Source organism: Enhydra lutris, unplaced genomic scaffold, assembly GCF_002288905.1.
Source record: "Enhydra lutris kenyoni isolate GAN:26980312 unplaced genomic scaffold, ASM228890v2 scaffoldscaffold43, whole genome shotgun sequence".
Lineage (NCBI taxonomy): Eukaryota > Metazoa > Chordata > Mammalia > Carnivora > Mustelidae > Enhydra > Enhydra lutris.
Genome location: NW_019154127.1, coordinates 236,640 through 255,259, shown reverse-complemented (window position 1 = coordinate 255,259; position 18,620 = coordinate 236,640). Strand labels below are relative to the sequence as shown.

At 38.8% G+C, this 18,620-nt stretch overlaps 2 protein-coding genes across 14 annotated transcripts in view; one reads left to right on the top strand and one right to left on the bottom strand.

Moving 5' to 3' along the window:
- The first annotated feature begins 904 nt into the window (after nucleotides 1-904).
- On the top strand, nucleotides 905-15,225 carry LOC111155773 (chaperonin containing TCP1 subunit 8). 3 transcript variants are annotated; one of them, XM_022516161.1, is made up of 15 exons: nucleotides 905-1,065; nucleotides 3,712-3,802; nucleotides 4,678-4,757; nucleotides 6,034-6,183; nucleotides 6,608-6,788; nucleotides 6,899-6,960; nucleotides 8,056-8,193; nucleotides 9,065-9,243; nucleotides 9,963-10,029; nucleotides 10,109-10,196; nucleotides 10,278-10,393; nucleotides 11,110-11,181; nucleotides 11,259-11,423; nucleotides 11,967-12,086; nucleotides 14,997-15,225. In XM_022516161.1, exons 1-15 carry the CDS (start codon nucleotides 1,006-1,008, stop codon nucleotides 15,072-15,074), a joined length of 1,647 nt encoding a protein of 548 aa, XP_022371869.1. In that variant the 5' UTR covers nucleotides 905-1,005; the 3' UTR covers nucleotides 15,075-15,225. The 3 variants fall into 3 exon arrangements, with proteins under 3 accessions (XP_022371869.1, XP_022371871.1, XP_022371870.1); XM_022516163.1 differs by having other exon boundaries at nucleotides 919-1,065; nucleotides 4,713-4,757; XM_022516162.1 differs by having other exon boundaries at nucleotides 939-1,065; nucleotides 3,712-3,781; nucleotides 4,735-4,757.
- A 269-nt stretch (nucleotides 15,226-15,494) lies between these two features.
- The window catches only part of LOC111155648 (ubiquitin specific peptidase 16), a 30,386-nt gene continuing 27,260 nt past the window's right edge, over nucleotides 15,495-18,620 (bottom strand). For 7 of the 11 annotated variants that reach the window (XM_022515940.1, XM_022515933.1, XM_022515929.1 and 4 more), the window contains 2 exons: nucleotides 16,860-17,016; nucleotides 15,495-16,763 (listed from right to left, as the gene is read on the bottom strand). In XM_022515940.1, the coding sequence (XP_022371648.1) occupies nucleotides 16,639-16,763; nucleotides 16,860-17,016 (282 nt within the window). In that variant the 3' untranslated portion in view covers nucleotides 15,495-16,638. The remainder of the gene's footprint in view (nucleotides 16,764-16,859; nucleotides 17,017-18,620) is intronic. The other 4 variants (XM_022515930.1, XM_022515937.1, XM_022515939.1 and 1 more) reach the window with 1 other exon arrangement.

The following is an 18,620-nucleotide window of genomic DNA, read 5'->3' as shown; positions in this document are numbered from 1 at the left end:
ACACAGAGATCGGGTTTTAAGATTCTGGGACCATAAAAAAGATTTATATTTCCAGAAGAAGCAGAACAGAGGAATACAGGTAATGGTTAAGAACCCGTATTTTGTAATCAGGGTGTGGAATCCTAAGTTTAACGTTTCTAGCGCTGTGATATTGAACAAACTACCATTTGTAAACGTCGGTTTCCCTGTATCAGACGGAGATGGTCATAGTTAACTCCTAAGAACGACCACTAGCTGAAACACCGCACATCAACAGCCGAGGCTGGCACACCGAAGCATTCGGTGTATAGCTTTTCCTACAGATTTTATTTATCGCCCTCAAGTCACCAGCACTTCCCACATGCCCAAGACAGAGCCGACGCCCAGCGAGGTATTTCGAGGGGGAGGAGAGCAGGTGCTGTGCCTCGGAAAAAAAAAAAGGCACAACTGGAAAAAAAAAAAAAAAGATTAAAGTACCATCATTAATCCTTTTCACAGTGAGGAAATCATACTGAAAAATTTCACAACGGATATTTATATTAAATCACCACAATGTATATTGCGTATGTCTTGCAATTTATATGTTATACTTCAATAAAACTAGGAAAAAAAAAAAAAAAGCACAACTGCCCTGACGTTGGGGGTGGGTCTGGGAGATTTCGTGCAAGTTAATCTTAAAAAGACTGGCTTCCAGGTCAAATATGGCAAAAACCAAACGTCCCGACCTTGGAGTCTCAGCAAGGGGTTTAACACCCCGGAGCCAGTGCGCTAGCCGACAAATCCCGGCGAGCTCTGCGATCGGCCCAATCGATCGACGTGATCGAGGATCGTCAACTCAGTTCTGGCTGCAGACGCTGTTTTTTCTCGCGAGGCTTCAGATCGGGAGGCTAGAGAAGAGGCGGGTCCAGTTGGAGAGAAAGGAGGAGCGTGAGGTCGCCGCACGCTGCGTCCCCAGGAGGCTTTGCGTGCTCCTCGCTTCCTCTGGGATCTTCTGAGCGAGCGCGTGAACGGCTACCTGCAGAGGCCATGGCGCTTCACGTCCCCAAGGCCCCGGGCTTTGCCCAGATGCTCAAGGAGGGGGCGAAGGTAAGGCATGGAGGAAGAGGGAGTGAGGTAGGAGAGTTGCCGTAGCGCTGCGGCGGCCGAAGCGAAGGAGAGGGGCCTGCTAACAGTCTGGTTGTGCTCCCCGAGCACAGCGGTCGGAGAAAGGGAAGATTCCAGAACGGGAGGTGTTCTGGGGGGAGGGGGGAGGCTTGGCCGCCGAGACCCACTGGCATTTTCGTTCCTTCCCTTCCCTGGGAATGGTCGAAGGGGTAGAGGCGGCGAGAGAGAGGCAAGGCCGCAGGATTCGCGTCCTGTGCTTCCTAGGCGGGCAAGCGGAAAACCGCTGATGCGCTTTCTTCCATCCCTAAAACGGGGCTCATTCGGGTCTCCGCCCGTAAAGGGTGTTTTGAGGGTGAAGTCGAATAACGTAGGTGAAATGCTTCGGGAACCGCGAAGCCGACTGACACAGTTCAGGGAGTGGGATCAGTGATCTGAGGAGAGGAGGGGGACCCGGGCCAGTTCTGGACAGTTTTCCTTCCGTGAGGAATAGAGGGAGGGCTCCTCGGTTCGCTTGCAGTAGTTCGTTATGGTAGGAAAAACGTTACTCTCAATCCAGATGGGTTCTGGTCCCAACTTAGATTAGCTGGTTTGATGTAAAACCTACCCTCAGCTCTTGCTTTCGTCTCTAAATTAAGAAAAGGATGGTAGTACCTTTGAGGTGTAACTGACTTACTGCAAGTGTAAGGGTCGCCCTGAACTAATTAAGACTTTTTGTTTTGTGGTCAGATCAGGAACATCATTTCAAGAGCATAAGTTCTTTAAAATATCTTCATATACTACCAATAAGTTTGACTCTCGTATTCGAAGTCTTCCCTTTTTTGTCCGCCAAATTTCCTGTACCTGATTAAAGAAATACAGATCATTGTGGTTCAGTTTACAGTAACAGTGTTCGGGAACTAGGTTCCTGATGGCAGAATACACTTGGGATAACATGAGTATATCGAATGTCAGGGTTCGATGTAAATACTAGTAAAACAGCTTTGCTGGTAATGACATTGACTATTCTAAAAAATGAGACTGAAGATTTTTCATAGTTTTTATTCTTTTGAGACTATCAAGTAAGGATAGTTTCAGATACTGATAAAAGAAAGCATTGTAAAAAAAAATAGTAATGACAAAAGATTCGTTAGAAAGTACTGTAGTAGGGAATGATAGGAAGTAAGAAAGTCGGCCCCCCCCCCCACAAAAAATGAAGGGTCATGGGTACATAGAACAATTAAATAAGATGTTCAAGGAAGAACTCTTAGCTCGGTACCAAGTGACAGAAGGGACCAGCCAAGATTAAACAGGGCAGTGTTCCAGGCTGAGAAACCTGTAGGTACAAAGTCCCTAAAGATGAAGTGACCTGTTAAAGAAAACGGTAAGAAACATGATGGGGTTGAACCTCATTAAGGGAACGCAAGAATGGTGAGAGAGATGAACTTAGAGAACCTGTAGTTAAGGACCAGAACATGTAGGACCTTTTAGCCGGGAGGAAGGGTTTACATTTTATCCTAGGAGTGAGGGGAGACCATTGATGGAATCTGATTTGTGATCACATGGCTGTTCCTCAGAATGGGTGAGGGGAAGAAGCCAGCAGTTAAGCTGGATCAGACTAAATGCTCTTGGAAGAGTTCAGCTCTTGACTCTGAAGACAGTGCTTCTAAAGCAATGGTTATTAACCTTGTGCAGATCACATTCCTTTTATGAATATTATAAAAGCTACACCTTGTGCTCCGGAGCACAACTGTCTCCTAGAACTACCCATGATGAAGGAAATGTTCTGTATCAGTTCTGTCTGCTTGATCTTAGCCAAAAGGTGAGAAGCAGTGTATCAGTTCTGTCTAATACAGTATCCACTAGCCACATGTGTCTGCTGGACACCTGAACGGATTGAGAAACTGAATTTTTAATGTTAATTATTTAAACTGCATGTGGTTAATAACTACTAAATTGAGCATAGCAACTCTAGAAAAATGCTCACTGAACAAACAGGAGGCTCATGAAACCCATCTGAGGCCATAAGTAAATCCCAGTTCTAATCGAAATCCAGTGTAAAGTTTGAGAATTTTCACATTGTGAGCAATTCAGCAGTTTTTCAACATGGATGCATTAGAATTGTGTTCCAGTTCACAGAAGCACTCAGAAGTCCATATAAACATTTGGGGGCAGGTATGTTAAGTGGAAATTCCCAACAAACGGAAAACTGCTGGTTTTCTAATGCTCAGATTCCTAACACAATCAGAAAAGTATTCATACCATGTTTTCACATTTAGTCAAAAAGTAATGATAAGCTCTGAAAAGGCATTTTTACCTAAAATACCTCATCTGCATTCACTGATCAGTCACAGCATTCTTTCCTGCACTTTTCACTACATTTTAAAAAAAGAAATCATACGTTTTATGTTTTGATGTGTAAGTGGGTACCTGTGGTCCCTAAAAATGTCAGTTTATTCAACCAGTGAGCAAATTTATGAACCATTTATGAATACCAAACACCATGCTTTCCTCACATAAGCCTTGCTTGATTATTCTTTAAGCAGTCCTATATGTAGGTACTATTATAATTATCCCCATTTTAAGATGAAGAAAAACCTTGTGTTTCACTCCTAATTAGAAGGAGGTTTTGTTCTTGTTTTTGTTCTACAGCATTTTTCTGGATTAGAAGAGGCTGTGTACAGGAACATTCAGGCTTGCAAGGAGCTTGCCCAAACAACTCGTACAGCATATGGACCAAATGGTAATTTCCAAATTCATATTTTAAAAGATGCAGTAATCAAATTTTGTGTACTTGCTTCTTCAAACTTACTCTAAGGATATTATACATAAACTGAGTTCTAGCCACCATACAGAAGTAATTTCGTAGTTCATTGCCACCAGTGTAGTGTTTTCAGTTTATAACCAGCAACTCAGATCTCTTTAGAATAATAGGAATCAATGTTACTTTTTGTCATTAAGATGATAAAAAAATTATGGTGCCTTCACTATTGAGATGATACCTAATGTAAGGGAGAAAGTTCTCTCTTGCCTCCTACCATCAACTGAATTTAATTGATACACATGTATGGAAAGCAATAAAACTCTATTTTTAAGTAGATTATTTTGGTCTTTCTACATGTTAATGTAATTTACATTTATTAAACAAAAATATGAGAAGATAGCCTCCCTAATAAACAGTAGGAGGTTAGAAAGGACAGGAATAATATGGGAGTACGTTTAGGCTCATAGTTTTTTTTGTTTTAGTTTTTAAGATTTTATTTACTTATTTGACAGAGACAGCAAGAGGGAACACAAGCATGGGGAGTGGGAGAGGGAGAAGCATACTTCATTCTGAGCAGGGAGCCCAATGCGGGGCTTGTTCCCAAGACCCTGGGAACATGACTTAAGACAAAGGCAGACGCTTGATGACCGAGCCACCCAAGTGCCCTTAGGCTAACATAGTTTTAAAGAGTAAATAATACGTGTCAAATTTTTATAGTTATTTTAAGAAATAGATACAAGCTTATATTTCTTGACTAGGTTTTTTGGAGTATTTGGAGAAAGATTTGAGTGATAATGAATTTCTTTTTCTAACTTTTTTCATCCTTTTTTTTTTTTTTCTTTTCTTTCTTTCAGGAATGAACAAAATGGTTATCAACCACCTGGAGAAGTTGTTTGTGACAAATGATGCAGCCACTATTTTAAGAGAGCTAGAAGTAAGTTATTTCTTTGAAGCCAAGAAATGTTTTGGTGATGTCAAAAATTAAGTATAGGAAAAATCTCTTAAGGTAATAAGGAATTTTTTTGCCCCAACTTCAAATTTATTATATTGATTTTCTTAATTATGGAGTCTTTTTTAGTTTTAACATCTCACCACTTGATTTAAAAACCTCACAAGTTATTAATTTATGGAGAATTTGTTGTGATAAAAGTATATTTGCTAATAATCATATTAAATTGAGTATGTTGTCTCATTCTATAGAGTAGGACACTGAAGTGAATTATTCCATAATGCAGAAATCGCTAGTACTTAAAACAGTGATTTTAAAAAAAAACACAAACTATTTCTTTGGCTTTGTGAAAATAAAAGTTGGTGGCATTTTGCCTTGTTTACCTACAGTTTTGATGTTAGAGTCTGTAGAATAGGTAACTGCTGGCAGGGTTGTGAGAAAGGTCTGGCACCTGAACATCAGACAGCCATTCCTCAGCTAGCTGCTTTGTAGCTGAAAGATATTTTCAACTTCAAGGAATTTTCTTGAACTTCATTCTTAGAGCATTAGTGCTTAATCTTTTCAGATGAAACTGTAAGTATGTTAACATTTCTCTACTTGCTTAAATAACAATGCATTTTTAAAATAATATGGTGAACAAAACAAACTTAATTCCATAAGATGTTTACGGGAGGACTAGTCATTGTGATTGTTAATGTTGGACAGTAAGATGGTCTCAGGAGTTATTCCGGGATGATGGGAACATTGCCTTAATAAAACTGTAGTGATGGGGAGCGTGGGTGGCTCAGTCAGTTAAGCGTACAACTCTTGATTTCGACTCAAGTCTTGATCTCAGAGTCTAGGGATTGAGCCCCACATAGGGCTCTCAGCTCATCAGGGAGTCTTTTGGGGATTCTTTCCCTCCTCTTCTGTCCCTCCCCCACTTGTACGTGCACACATGCTCATGCTCTCTCTCAAATATGCATGTAATTTCCTGAATCTTACATGCAGAGACATCTGTACTGGATGACTGACCATCAAAGGAAGATGCAGTTTTAGGTTGTTTTCATTTGTTGTGATGCATTTGTGCTGATAGTCTCAGAGGGATTTGGATTGTCTTCTTGTGACTACACTATAAGTAATATGTAGCAGTATGATTGAATGGAGCTACCTAGCCCATGGGGAGATTGGAGTCTTAATTTAAGAGGGAATGGAACTGAAAAACTTTGTGTTGCTTAAGGATCAAATGTTTCGATGTTTAAATTCAAATCCTTTCTACCAGGTGCAGCATCCTGCTGCAAAAATGATTGTAATGGCCTCTCACATGCAAGAACAAGAGGTTGGAGATGGCACGAACTTTGTTCTGGTATTTGCTGGAGCCCTTCTGGAACTAGCTGAAGAGCTTCTGAGAATTGGCCTGTCAGTTTCAGAGGCAAGTGTTCATTTTATTACGTACTCCTATTTAATTTGTGCCCACGTGTACACTGTAAGAATCATCATTGTAGTAACAGTTTACTTGTGCCACTTCTTGGAGCACACGTGCCTTACTTGTAGTATCTTATCCTGTTCTTACAAGAAACCTGTGAGTATGGCCTGTTAAAGTTCTATTTTATTTTAGATGAGGAAAGGGAAATTTAACTTAGAAAAATCTGTAAGTGGCAGTTAGCATTCAGATTTGGGCCATCACAAAAGCCTAAACTCTTGATGAGTAGACTGCCGTGAATGCTTATTCTGAAAGTATACTTCGCCATTTTATTTGGAAAACCAATACCCATATTTCTTGGTTTACCAAAATCTGTGCTTTATAAAGTCATGTCAAAATTACATCTTTTAAGGAAATGTTTTTGCTCTTTAAGGTCATAGAAGGTTATGAAATAGCCTGCAGAAAAGCCCATGAGATTCTTCCTGATTTAGTATGTTGTTCTGCAAAAAATCTTCGGGATGTTGATGAAGTATCCTCTCTGCTTCATACCTCCATAATGAGTAAACAATACGGTAATGAAGTATTTCTGGCCAAGCTTATTGCTCAAGCATGTGGTGAGTATATTGGTAAATGAAAAGCTCCAAAATAAAAATGTCTTAATGAAAGTAAGATATTTTATCTGTTGTTCCAAAATATCTTTTGATATGTCTCATTTTCTTAACAGTGTCTATTTTTCCTGATTCTGGCCATTTCAATGTTGATAACATCAGAGTTTGTAAGATTTTGGTAAGTTTAGAAAACGCATCAGTGTTGTCTACAAAGGTCAGTTACATTTTGCAGAAAGAAAAAAATATGTTGATCCAAATCTAAATTTTACCCCAGGTTTTGCGCATTTAGGACTTTGTTCCTTTTGAGCTATCATTTGTAACTTTTTATATTCGTAGGTTAAATTTTTCAAGGGTGTTGATGTATTATCTCCTTTGTAAAGTTATCTTTCCATGACAAGTTGAAGATAGAGAACAGTGTATCAACAAAATATTAACATGTCTTATGTTCTTCATATGTGCTGAATTAAAATAATAAACTTAGAAGCTAATTTCAAATGAGATGAAGTTCAATACAATATTAGAATTCACATCTTAATGCAATACTAAGAGTATTTGTTTATTTAAAAAATTGTGTTTCCTATAGGAAAATTTAGAATTTCATTTGAGTTTAGCTTATATAAAATACCTGTTGTGTATTTATATAGCTGCTGTGCATTTTCTGACCATGCACTACCTTCTCCTCCCCCACTGAATTGTAAGCCTGTAAGATCAGAAACTTTGCTTTGTTCCCTCTTCTATCCCTGGTACTAACAGCTGTGCCAGCTACATTGGCACCATGTATTAGGTGAGTGAGAGAATGAATGGCTTAGAGCAGTTCTCTGTCTTTGGTTGCTCCTGGTGCACTGAAGGCCCTCCGCCCCCCTTTTTTTTTTTAAGATTTTTATTTTTTATTTATTTGACAGACAGATCACAAGTAGGCAGAAAGGCAGAGAGAGAGGAAGGGAAGCAGGCTCCCTGCCGAGCAGAGAGCCCGATGCGGGACTCGATCCAGGACCCTGGGATCATGAACTGAGCCAAAAGCAGAGGCTTTAACCCACTGAGCCACCCACGCACCCCAGCCTCCACCCCCTTCTTAACAGTGGCTCATTTCAGTGATTTCTGCCTTCAGCAGACTCATGTGCTTTCTATCCACCACCCCATTCCTTAGTCCCAAGAGTCACTGCCTTAATCTTACTTTATTTAGAAACAGGTCTTTTGGGTACATGTAAAATCAAGAGCTGAGCCCTAATGTTATTTTAATGAGATCACTGATGATTTTTATATTCAATCTTAGGGCTCTGGCATCTGTTCATCTTCAGTATTACATGGCATGGTTTTTAAGAAGGAAACCGAAGGTGATGTAACATCTGTCAAAAATGCCAAAATAGCAGTGTACTCTTGTCCTTTTGATGGCATGATAACTGAAACTAAGGTATGTAGACTTCAAAACCTTAAAGGTAAAAATTTGACATTGCCTTTTCAGATTAATGTTTTATGATTCTTAAGTTTTCAGGAAGAGATTGCTCTACTGCATAATTATTGAAGATCAGGATTGTATTTGTTTCATAGAATCAGACTCCTATTCTTTTTTGGATACCTAATTCGCATACTAAGTTTGAAATATGAAATGGTAGCAGTATAGTTTATGTTCTCATGTACAGCTCTTGACTCCTTGTGGTTCTTGCAAGTGAAATGCTCATGGAATGGGAGTACTGTGTGCTCTTCATTAATATATCTAGAAGTTGAGATCCTGTAGCATCCTGAAACAAAAACATGCTAATATATGAAAATGATAGATTTGTTTAAAAAAAAAAAAAAAAAAACTTAGGAAGTTTTGAAGTTCTTGTTTGTAAGTCACTTCCATCTTTGTCCCTAGAATTCTTAAAATCTGATTCGATGGTTTTTAAAGTGTCACAGGTTACAGATGGGCCATGGGGAGTCATTTTAGAAAAGTTGAGAAAAACTTCAAGAACCACAACACAGTGCTTTGGGTACACTAATTGACGTTTGTTAAAAGTAATGCCAAGACCACGTGCCTAACATATCTAGAATAACAGTGTTTCCCCAACTTTACCAACAAAGCGCCTGTCGAATAGCAAAATGCATCAGTTTTAGGAGTGGGGGGCTCTAGTAATAAGCTGAGTTTCTATGAGTTTCATACACACTTCGTATTGTTTCATAACTCGTGTATAATTATTTTCATATTTTTTTTTCACATCTTTATTTAGTACAATATTACTCTGTGACTTCAACCACCAAAGTGGTAAAATGGTTCTAAGGAGCATGCTTGTTTGTTTTGCTAGGGAACGGTATTGATAAAGACGGCTGAAGAATTGATGAATTTTAGCAAGGGAGAAGAAAATCTCATGGATGCACAAGTTAAAGCGATAGCTGATGCTGGAGCAAATGTCATCGTAACAGGTGGCAAAGTGGCAGACATGGCTCTTCATTATGCAAACAAGTACAATATCATGTTGGTGAGGTGAGAGCTGCATTCTATTAACGTGTATTGTAAATAGCCTTTTGATGGTGAAACACCAAACACCTTCAGTACACCATGAATTCATGACTTAAAAAAGGGCAAGTTGAAGACATTGGATCAAATAATAGGATTTAACTTGATCTAGAGGAACAAGAAACACCTGTGAGAAAACTTGTATTTATACTGAGAGCTGAAGGACCAATCAACAGATACTGTTTGAAGAGAGAGCAGAAAAAGCATTCCACGCAAAAGCCTCAATTTGAGAAACCAGACTCAAGCCTGGGGCAGTCTAGATATGGGATCTGGAATGTAACTTCTAACCCATAAAGCCATTTATGGGGACAGGAGACAACTTACCTACCCATTCCCACCCCTCCCAGCACCTGACCGAATATGCAGTGTAAATCTCTTCTCTTCCTCGGGGCTCATGCGATTGCCAGAGTAAGGGAGAAGTTCTCTATATACCAGGCCTGCCTTAGTGTTTTAGGACTATAAATCCTGACATTCTAGTGAGACTTGAACTCTCCCAATTCTAGAATAATGCCATCTACATACACCTATGTCTGGATTGCACTGTGTAGTCCAGACCTGTTGAACTTAAATTCAGAATCAAGAATGTGACTAGGGGACCAGTGTAGTTTCCCTCTTTCATCTCTGCATTTTGTTAGGTTATCTGATGGAATTAAAACTTCTCTTAAGGTCTTTGGGGTTTTTTTAAGGTTGAATTCAAAGTGGGATCTCAGAAGGCTATGTAAAACAGTCGGTGCTACAGCTCTTCCTAGATTGGTATGTATTTTGGACAACATTATAAAATGTAGTTGAACCTATTTGAATTACTTTTATTACAACAGTCGCTTTCTTTTAGACTCCTCCTGTCCTTGAAGAAATGGGACATTGTGACAGTGTTTACCTCTCAGAAGTTGGAGACACACAGGTGGTGGTTTTTAAGCATGGTATGTAGAAATGGTCAAGTATGTTTATGTAAATGTAGGGCGTTAATTTGCTTGTATTAATCTATTTAAATTTCTTGACAGAAAAGGAAGATGGTGCCATTTCTACCATAGTGCTTCGAGGCTCCACAGACAATCTGATGGATGATATAGAAAGGGCAGTAGATGATGGTGTTAATACTTTCAAAGTTCTCACAAGGGTCAGTATTCGCAATAATCTTTAATTTAGTACTTTGTAAAGCTTCAAACATAGCTGGCAGAGAATTTCAAAATGAATGGCTTACATAAAAGCAAAGTACCTTTTTTACTTAAGATTGAGGTGTTCGTTGCTGATGAGTATATAGTTTTCTGAAATGATTATGCAAAGAAACAGCAAAGTAACTTTTAACTGTTAGAAAAAGTTAGCTTATGGTTTTTTATTTTAAATGTATCTTTAGTTGCTTAAGCATTATTCTTAGTGCTGTGTCCTTTGAAATGCAGGTGTAAGGTATTGTATGCTGTTCAATTCTTAACTTTGGTTCTCCCCCCGCCTTTTTTTTTTTTTTTTTTTTAAGATTTTATTTATTTGACAGGCAGAGAGGCAGGCAGAGAGAAAGGGAGAAGCAGGCTCCCTGATGAGCAGAGAGCCCGATGTGGGGCTCGATCCCAGGACCCTAGGATCATGACCTGAGCTGAAGGCAGAGGCTTTAACCCACTGAGCTACCCAGGCGCCCCTCTCCCTTTTCATACACCAGTCACTATGTACTGTAATTTACCCAAATCACTCGATTGTATAAAATTTGTAGTTAGAATTTGTGTAACAGTGCTTGATTAAAAGCTCTATTTTAGAATCTAATCTTCTAATCTGAGAGGATTAGAAAATTATGAATTGCTTCTTAGTTAATTTTTTTTTTTTTTTTTTAACTATGTATTCTAGGATAAACGCCTTGTTCCTGGAGGTGGAGCAACAGAAATCGAGTTAGCCAAACAGATCACATCATATGGAGAGGTATAGCTTTCTCTGGATAAATTGACTTTTTCGTGGTCCTTGAATAAAATACAGTGCTAAACACATTTTTGTTTTAGACATGTCCTGGACTTGAACAGTATGCCATTAAGAAGTTTGCTGAGGCATTTGAAGCTATTCCCCGGGCACTGGCAGAAAATTCTGGAGTTAAGGCCAATGAAGTCATCTCCAAACTTTATGCAGTACATCAAGAAGGAAATAAGAATGTTGGATTAGATATTGAGGTATTTGAAAAAACAAACACTATGAACTTATTTTGTAAATATAAAACATAAAAATGGAAGTAGTAAGTTTAAAAGGTAAAGTTATTTGGAAAATGTTCTGATTTATAAGCAAATGATTTTCTTAACAAAAGCTTTTTTTTTTTTTTTTTAAAAATTTTTTTTTTTTTTTTTTAGAGAGAGAGAGAGAGGGAGAGAGAGCAAGCACAGGCAGACAGAATGGCAGGCAGAGGCAGAGGGAGAAGCAGGCTTCCTGACGAGCAAGGAGCCCGATGTGGGACTCGATCCCAGGACGCTGGGATCATGACCTGAGCCGAAGGCAGCCGCTTAACCAACTGAGCCACCCAGGCGTCCCATTAACAAAAGCTTTGACAGTTTGTCTGATTGTTTTCCTTAAATAACCTTTGTTTTATAGTGTGCGTAGGGGAGTACTTTCACCTGGCGGCTTCCTACATAAGGAGCCGTGTGTTTTTATTACTGCCCTAAACACATTTTCACTTTCACCAATTTAAAGTGAAAAAATGAAAATTGTTTTTGTGTTGACAGGCTGAAGTTCCTGCTGTAAAGGACATGTTGGAAGCTGGTATTCTAGACACTTACTTGGGAAAGTACTGGGCTATCAAACTGGCTACGAATGCTGCCGTCACTGTACTCAGAGTAGACCAGGTGAGTAACAAGAAATTTTGATCTTTCAAAATACTCATTTTCATATGGTTCAGTAATGTATTTTGATTAGAACTGGTTATTCTAGCCAAAGGTCTATTCCTTTATTTTTCATTGTAGGTATGTTAATAGTGCCCCCTCAAAAAGTTTGGGTTTTTTTCTGTTACAGTTTTAAATTGTTTTTACTATATTACAGCTGCAGTGAGTATCCTTTCACTGAAAGAAATTTTTGCCATTCTTAAACTGGAACAGATAAAACAAGTTTAAGTTCATAGTTTTCAGATATTTTTTAGCCTAGGAACCCATTTCTACAAATAAGGTGGAGAAGGGAGTTCACTGTTTCATAACGTGGAAGGGTCCATGAAGCCCTGAAGCACATGTGCCACCAACTTTAAGGAAAATGGAACTTCTGGTTGTCCATGGAAATGATAGGACTTAGGTGCATAGAATTTTTTGCTATGACAAATTAAGTTTTGAAGATCTAAAAGAAAAATGTTAAAAATCATAGTATTTCTGCCCCCCCCCCCCTTTTTTTTGTAGGGGGTGGTGGGAAGGATACTCTGGCAAAGAGGAAAACGATCAAGACTATTCTAGGTTCAGATACAAGCCTGAATTCAGAGGAGGTTTTTCAAAAGGTGTTTTCTGGTACACAGTGAAATCCATTTTCCTAGAGAGTTCTAGAACTGATTGTTAAGCAATGAGTTATTTTTCAAGTACTTAATAGAAAATTGTAATTGTGAAGGGGCATGGTTATAAAAATCCATTAGGTGAAAATCATGCCAAATGAACCTGAGGAGAAGCAAGTTATAAGTAGAAATTAATGGAAAGGAGATTAAAACATTCTGCCGCAGTAAAAATAACTTTTTTCCTACTTGTGGTCCGTGAGACGACCAAAAAAGGGAACTGGATATCTAGTTTCAGCTCATTGGAAATAAACAGATTGAATGTTCATGTCCTGGATTTATTAATAGGGTGTGTTTATATCTGTATCAAGTAGTTTCCAGCATAATATGATTTTGGAGTTCTCAAATAGTTATAATGCAAGCCGAAGAAAATGGTTGCTCTAAAAGTTACATTAAAAATAGCAGGGGCGGGGCGCCTGGGTGGCTCAGTTGGTTGAGCGACTGCCTTCAGCTCAGGTCATGATCCTGGAGTCCCGGGATCGAGTCCCGCATAGGGCTCCCAGATCCACGGGGAGTCTGCTTCTCCCTCTGACCTTCTCCTCGCTCATGCTCTCTCTCACTGTCTCTCTCTCTCAAATAAATAAAATGTTAAAAAAAAAAAATAAAAATAGCAGGGGCAGGAGAAGCTAAGTACATTGGAAGCAAGAAGTAACCTGGAATTCTAATAGTGGAAGTTCCTTAACTGAGGAACTTCCTGAATGTCAGTTACCCAAGTGAGACAGTAATACAATAATGCAAGTACCTGCATCACAAAGATACTTCACAATTTTGGTTTTAAACTGGGAAGCCTGTGTTTTGTTTTCTAGTAGAGGGGGATGTTCATTGTGTGTCTGAACTTTTTTCAAATACGTACCTGAAGAACCCATCTATCAGTAACCAGTTTGCTACTGTAATGAACTTACATTCCTTAAGATTGTTGTAAATAATATTCATGTAGTATATATTCGGGAATCGAATTTTAAGTGCTGAAGAACGTAGGGCTGGATTCATCTTTGTTCAGTGTTTATTTCACTAGTTCTGAAATTATAGTCCCTAAACCAACAGCATCAAGATCACCTAAGAATTTGCTAAAAGTACAAAAATTCTCAGAGCCCCTAACAGGCCCACTGAATCAGAAACTCCGGGAGGAGGCCCAGCAGTCTGTTTTAAATAAGCTCTTCAGTGACTGATGCCTACTAGTAGTTTGAGAACTGTTCTGGGTTGTTTGGTTTTATCAAGCTCTACTCTGGTTCTAAACTACCTAATAATGCCTTTAATTCAGTCTGAATTTAACCTCAGTTAATAAAATGTTGTATGAAGAATTTTAAAGTTTAGATTTCCTGTAGAAGCTTCTGAAAAGGGGTGCTGATCTGTTGGAAGTGGTTGTAAAGATGTTTTACATTTGTGCTGCTTGAGACACCAGCCAAACCCCTTGATGTTCTACAGAAAGAGGTCTCTCAGTCCTATAAATTTGGGAAGCAATGAATACTCTTTTTAGTTTAGACATTCAGAATGTACATTAGAGTTTGAGAGTTCTACTTTGAGGAAAGCCATCTAATTTAATTTAGCTTCTCCAAATTTGAGCCAAAGCTGCCACTACCTCTTTTTTTCTCCCAGATTAATCCTTTAAAAATGCTAGATGGTCATACTTGGAACATACTTGATTAGTGCATTCTAGACAAACAAGGGGCTTCTTGGTTTTAAGTTAGCAGAAAACTGCATATTTGGATAATTGTTTATGAATACACACCTCCTGCCATTTGAATGGGTTTTACAGGTACTATGAAATTTCAGTGTTGAACTTTTATGTATATTTGTATGTATGTACCAGCCATTTAGCTTACAATGGCAAAACTGGCAGGTGGACCTAAAGCTCCTAAACCACAAGGAAATTGGGATAAAGATGATTGGCAAGACGAACTTCATATATAAATAGCAAATCAGGTGCCAAACAGATTTATACAGTAGTGCATGCAGTTATTTTTCTCATTTGGTTCATAGGGTTATTGAGTTACTGAAGTGCATGTCTTAGAATGCCCTTCACTAACGTGTGAATTTGTTGCTGTTAATGTCCACAAGAGCATTGCTGGAAGCTAACAACCCTGTGGTAGTGTCACATATGCAGTGTGTAACAGATGGCTTCTATTGAGAGGATTGTTTCATCTTGAATCAGTCTAGTATAAAAATACTCTTTCTTTTCATTTTAAAGGTAGAGTTTATGAGAATGTGTTTGTGGTTTTTGTTTTCTTAGATCATCATGGCAAAACCAGCTGGTGGGCCCAAACCTCCAAGTGGGAAGAAAGACTGGGATGATGACCAAAATGACTGACTGGCTTAGGTTTTACTATAGTTGAAGACTACATTTGTAGTAGTAGTCTAGGAATTGCCTGATGTTTTCATATTTTCCTTAAATTAAGAAGTGTTTTGTGTTTATATCCTCGGCTGGATGATATAATAAATATGTTGTTGGTATCAAAGCCTCACTGTCTGATGAGCACTGTTCTTGGAGGTAAATGATCTGTTTGTCTCAACCTTGGTAATGAAATTAGCTCTGGAACCTCAGGCAAGCCACTTAAGTACTGAGGGGCCAGTTCCAATATACATCTGGCCTGCCGCCCGTCTGGAACACAGCCACGCTCGTGTAATTGCATATGGTCTGTGGCTGCTTTCTATAAGGAAATGGCAGAGTAAAGAAGTAGTGATAGAGACTAAATGGCCTACAAAGCCATATTTACTATCTGTCCCTTTATAGGAAGTCTGTCGTCCCCCAGACTGCTGGATTTAAGTTTTTTTCACAGCTCTGCTCTGGGAATTCTAAGACTTGAGTGAACTTGTTTTAGTAATGCCTAACTTAAAATACAGTCCAGTAGTAGAATATAAAAATATTTGTAATGCAACTGAAAATCTATCTGCTAATACAGATAAATTAAGCAAGTTAGTTTTTATAAGGTAGATATTTTTCCTTAAGATCAGTATGGAGTTTTGAAAAAATAACATGAAAGGTTAACTGATTTTTATGGGACATGTGCTATTATGTGTATTGGTTATGTAAGGTCTCCTAGTAACAGTGAAATTTTATATTTTAAGAAAATTAAAATTTATATTTTGGTATTTAAAAAGAATTTTGGAAGCAGCAGGACTCACTGGATTTTAGATAAAGTTAGCAAGTGTTAAGAGTAATGGAAGTTTAGTCAAGCTTGGTATCCTTAAGACTCAGGATTATAAGCAATGTAGCAATGCTGGCTGGCTTGGGAAAAGGACACTCTCTGGCATGCTAGCATTAAGGGGGACCTGGTATCAAATTACTTGAGAGTATCTACCTTGGATCCATTAACAACTGCACAGAACAAGTGTAGTTAGACCCACACCCCAGCTGTATACACTGTATGCCATCAGAATTGCAGATAACAGTATTTCTTCCAAGTATATACTACTGCCAATATCTAATGTCTATGCTTAAATAACCAACACTTTTTAAAAATTCACTTGGAATTTCATTAACCAGTCTGAAACATTTTTTTAAATGTTACCTGCTAGGGTAAAAACACAACTTAACATCCTCCAAGTAATAAAACAAGTTTCGGGGGTAAGTCAGTTTATTGATGTTATAACCCACCACCCAGACATATTTAAGCACAGAGGACTTAAGGAATTCAGAATCCTTTCCAGAAACTGGCAGCAAGAATAAAAACCACTATGACAATACAAAACCACTGTAAATTTTTAGGTGTCTTCCCTTCAGTATTTTAATAAACATGATTTCTTCTGGCATGTGTTTTAATTTTAAGTGAACATGATTTTACAGTTAGTCTTTACTTCTTTATTATTATTATTAATTACAGCCATTTTAAAAGCCATAAGCTTGTTTCTGGAGGAAGCACTCTTTGAAACTATCACAATACTCTCTCATAAAACAGGAGGTACGCTTGCGAGTTCAGTACTTTAGTTGTAGGCACAGCTTGCACATGTGTATCACTGATGTGAAACCACTGCCCTTTGGTTGACTGCATTTCAAAATCTGTCGAGAGAAGTAAAATTAAATGGGAAGATTCAAGTTCATTATTTTTTTGGTTTTGCCATAATCTGAATACCAGAATTTTCCAAGACCTCTTACCTTGTGGAATATCACCATGGAGAACAAGATTCGAGAGAGGACTATTCGCAGCTCTGGCCTTGGCATAGGCAGTATAATGCCCTGACCTCATGGTACCGCTGTGTTCAACCACTCCATATAAGGAATACAGTACTCTTGTATTTTCTTCAGCCACATTCTTTCAAAGTGAACAGAATTCAAAAGTTAATTCTAGTCCCATTTACAGATGCCAGGGGCAGGATCAGTTTATGCAAAGGGTTTCTAACCTTTACTTTGAGAATGTAGAAATCCTAAGTCTGACCTTGACTACTTTTTCCCTACCTTTACCCAGCCTACTGAGTAGTGTCACACCATGGCTGGATGTTTTTATTGCTTTTATTAGAAAGTTACCATTGCTGTTTCTCTGCTAGAATCATAGACCTGAGGCCACTTGCAATTGCAGTTTCCTGGTATAATTGAACTTGCCAGTTTGTATATGAGTCCTGGGCTCTGATAATTGCAAAATAACTCAGTAGCTCTACCAGTCCAGTTCCTCCCCAGACTAAGTCTTTTTTAAGATCAAGAGGCTCACATTTAAAAAACTGAGTTTAAAAAACTCCCCCTTAAATTTATATATGTCTCTTAGAGATTCAACTTCTCAAGTGTTCACTTTCACCATCTAGACCATGGAGGCTGCTTATTCTAAGATACTATACATGCAATAGGGCAGACTGGTGATGAGGAAAGGCATTCTCTGAGTTGGGGGCCACTTTCAGACAACTTCCAACTTAGGTTCTCTTGTAAAAAGTCCCGAATGTGCATCACTGTCCTTCCAAACTATCATCTCTTTACATCTATGGCCCCCTATTCACTAGAAAACTTCATACTTTGCCCCAAATCCCATCTGCTCTTCAAAGAGTTGCTCCGCTTCCCAGGGTTTCTGCTGCCATCCTGTTTTAGCTGCCACACCCAGGACTAAATTCTACAATGCATCCTCACTTGGAACTGTTCCACTTCAAGTCTTCCTATTTTTCTAGTCTCAGCCCACAACTCCTTTCATTCTTCCAGTTTTCATCTCACCTGTCTCCCCTCTCTCCAACCTAACTAAATGTTCCAGTCCTTTTCTCCTGGCTGATGAAGCCTCTCCTGGCCTCATTCCCCAATCAAATCTGTGTCTTCACTACTCAAAGTGGCAATGGAACAGCACTGTCAGCACAGACCACCACCTGAGACCTACTGATGCCCAAGTGACATGCACATTAAAGCTGGAGAACTTAGACCACATGCATCAGTCTTACAAATCATCTTACATACACCACAGCTTTGCGAGCACACTGATCAGAAAATTCTTCTCTGAATCTAACAACAAACCCTTTCCATCCCCACACCCAGACAGCTGCTATTGCTAGGAGGCAAAATTACACACCCTGTGGATTGGTAAATTTACTGAGGACTAACTGGGATCTTCCATGTGACTACGATCTTGTAACTTGTTCCTTAGCTCTCTAGTTCCACAGATTGCCTTCACAGCAACTGGCCCGCACTTCCACCACTCCTTTAGCCTCTCCTTATCCCCCAACCCTTTACTAATCTCTGCAGTTGATCTCACCTCCCACTACAGGAAAACCAAGATAACAAGCTATTCAACTCTAAACTGCCCATTCTCAGGAAGATGAAGTATCTCTTCCTTTTGTTCAGAGACTATACTCTCAACTTAGTGTTACTAAGCTCTTCTCCTCTCCTCCAGGGTCCTGCTTAATCAGTTCTCTCTCTTTTCTGTATCTTCAATGAGTAAATTTTCCT

Coding starts and splice junctions, on each gene's coding strand:
- LOC111155773 (XM_022516161.1), top strand. CDS start 1,006: ATGGCGCTTCACGTCCCCAAGGCCCCGGGCTTTGCCCAGATGCTCAAG. Junction 10,197..10,277: donor GGTGGTGGTTTTTAAGCATG/GTATGTAGAAAT, acceptor ATTTCTTGACAG/AAAAGGAAGATGGTGCCATT. Junction 12,087..14,996: donor CTGTACTCAGAGTAGACCAG/GTGAGTAACAAG, acceptor TTGTTTTCTTAG/ATCATCATGGCAAAACCAGC.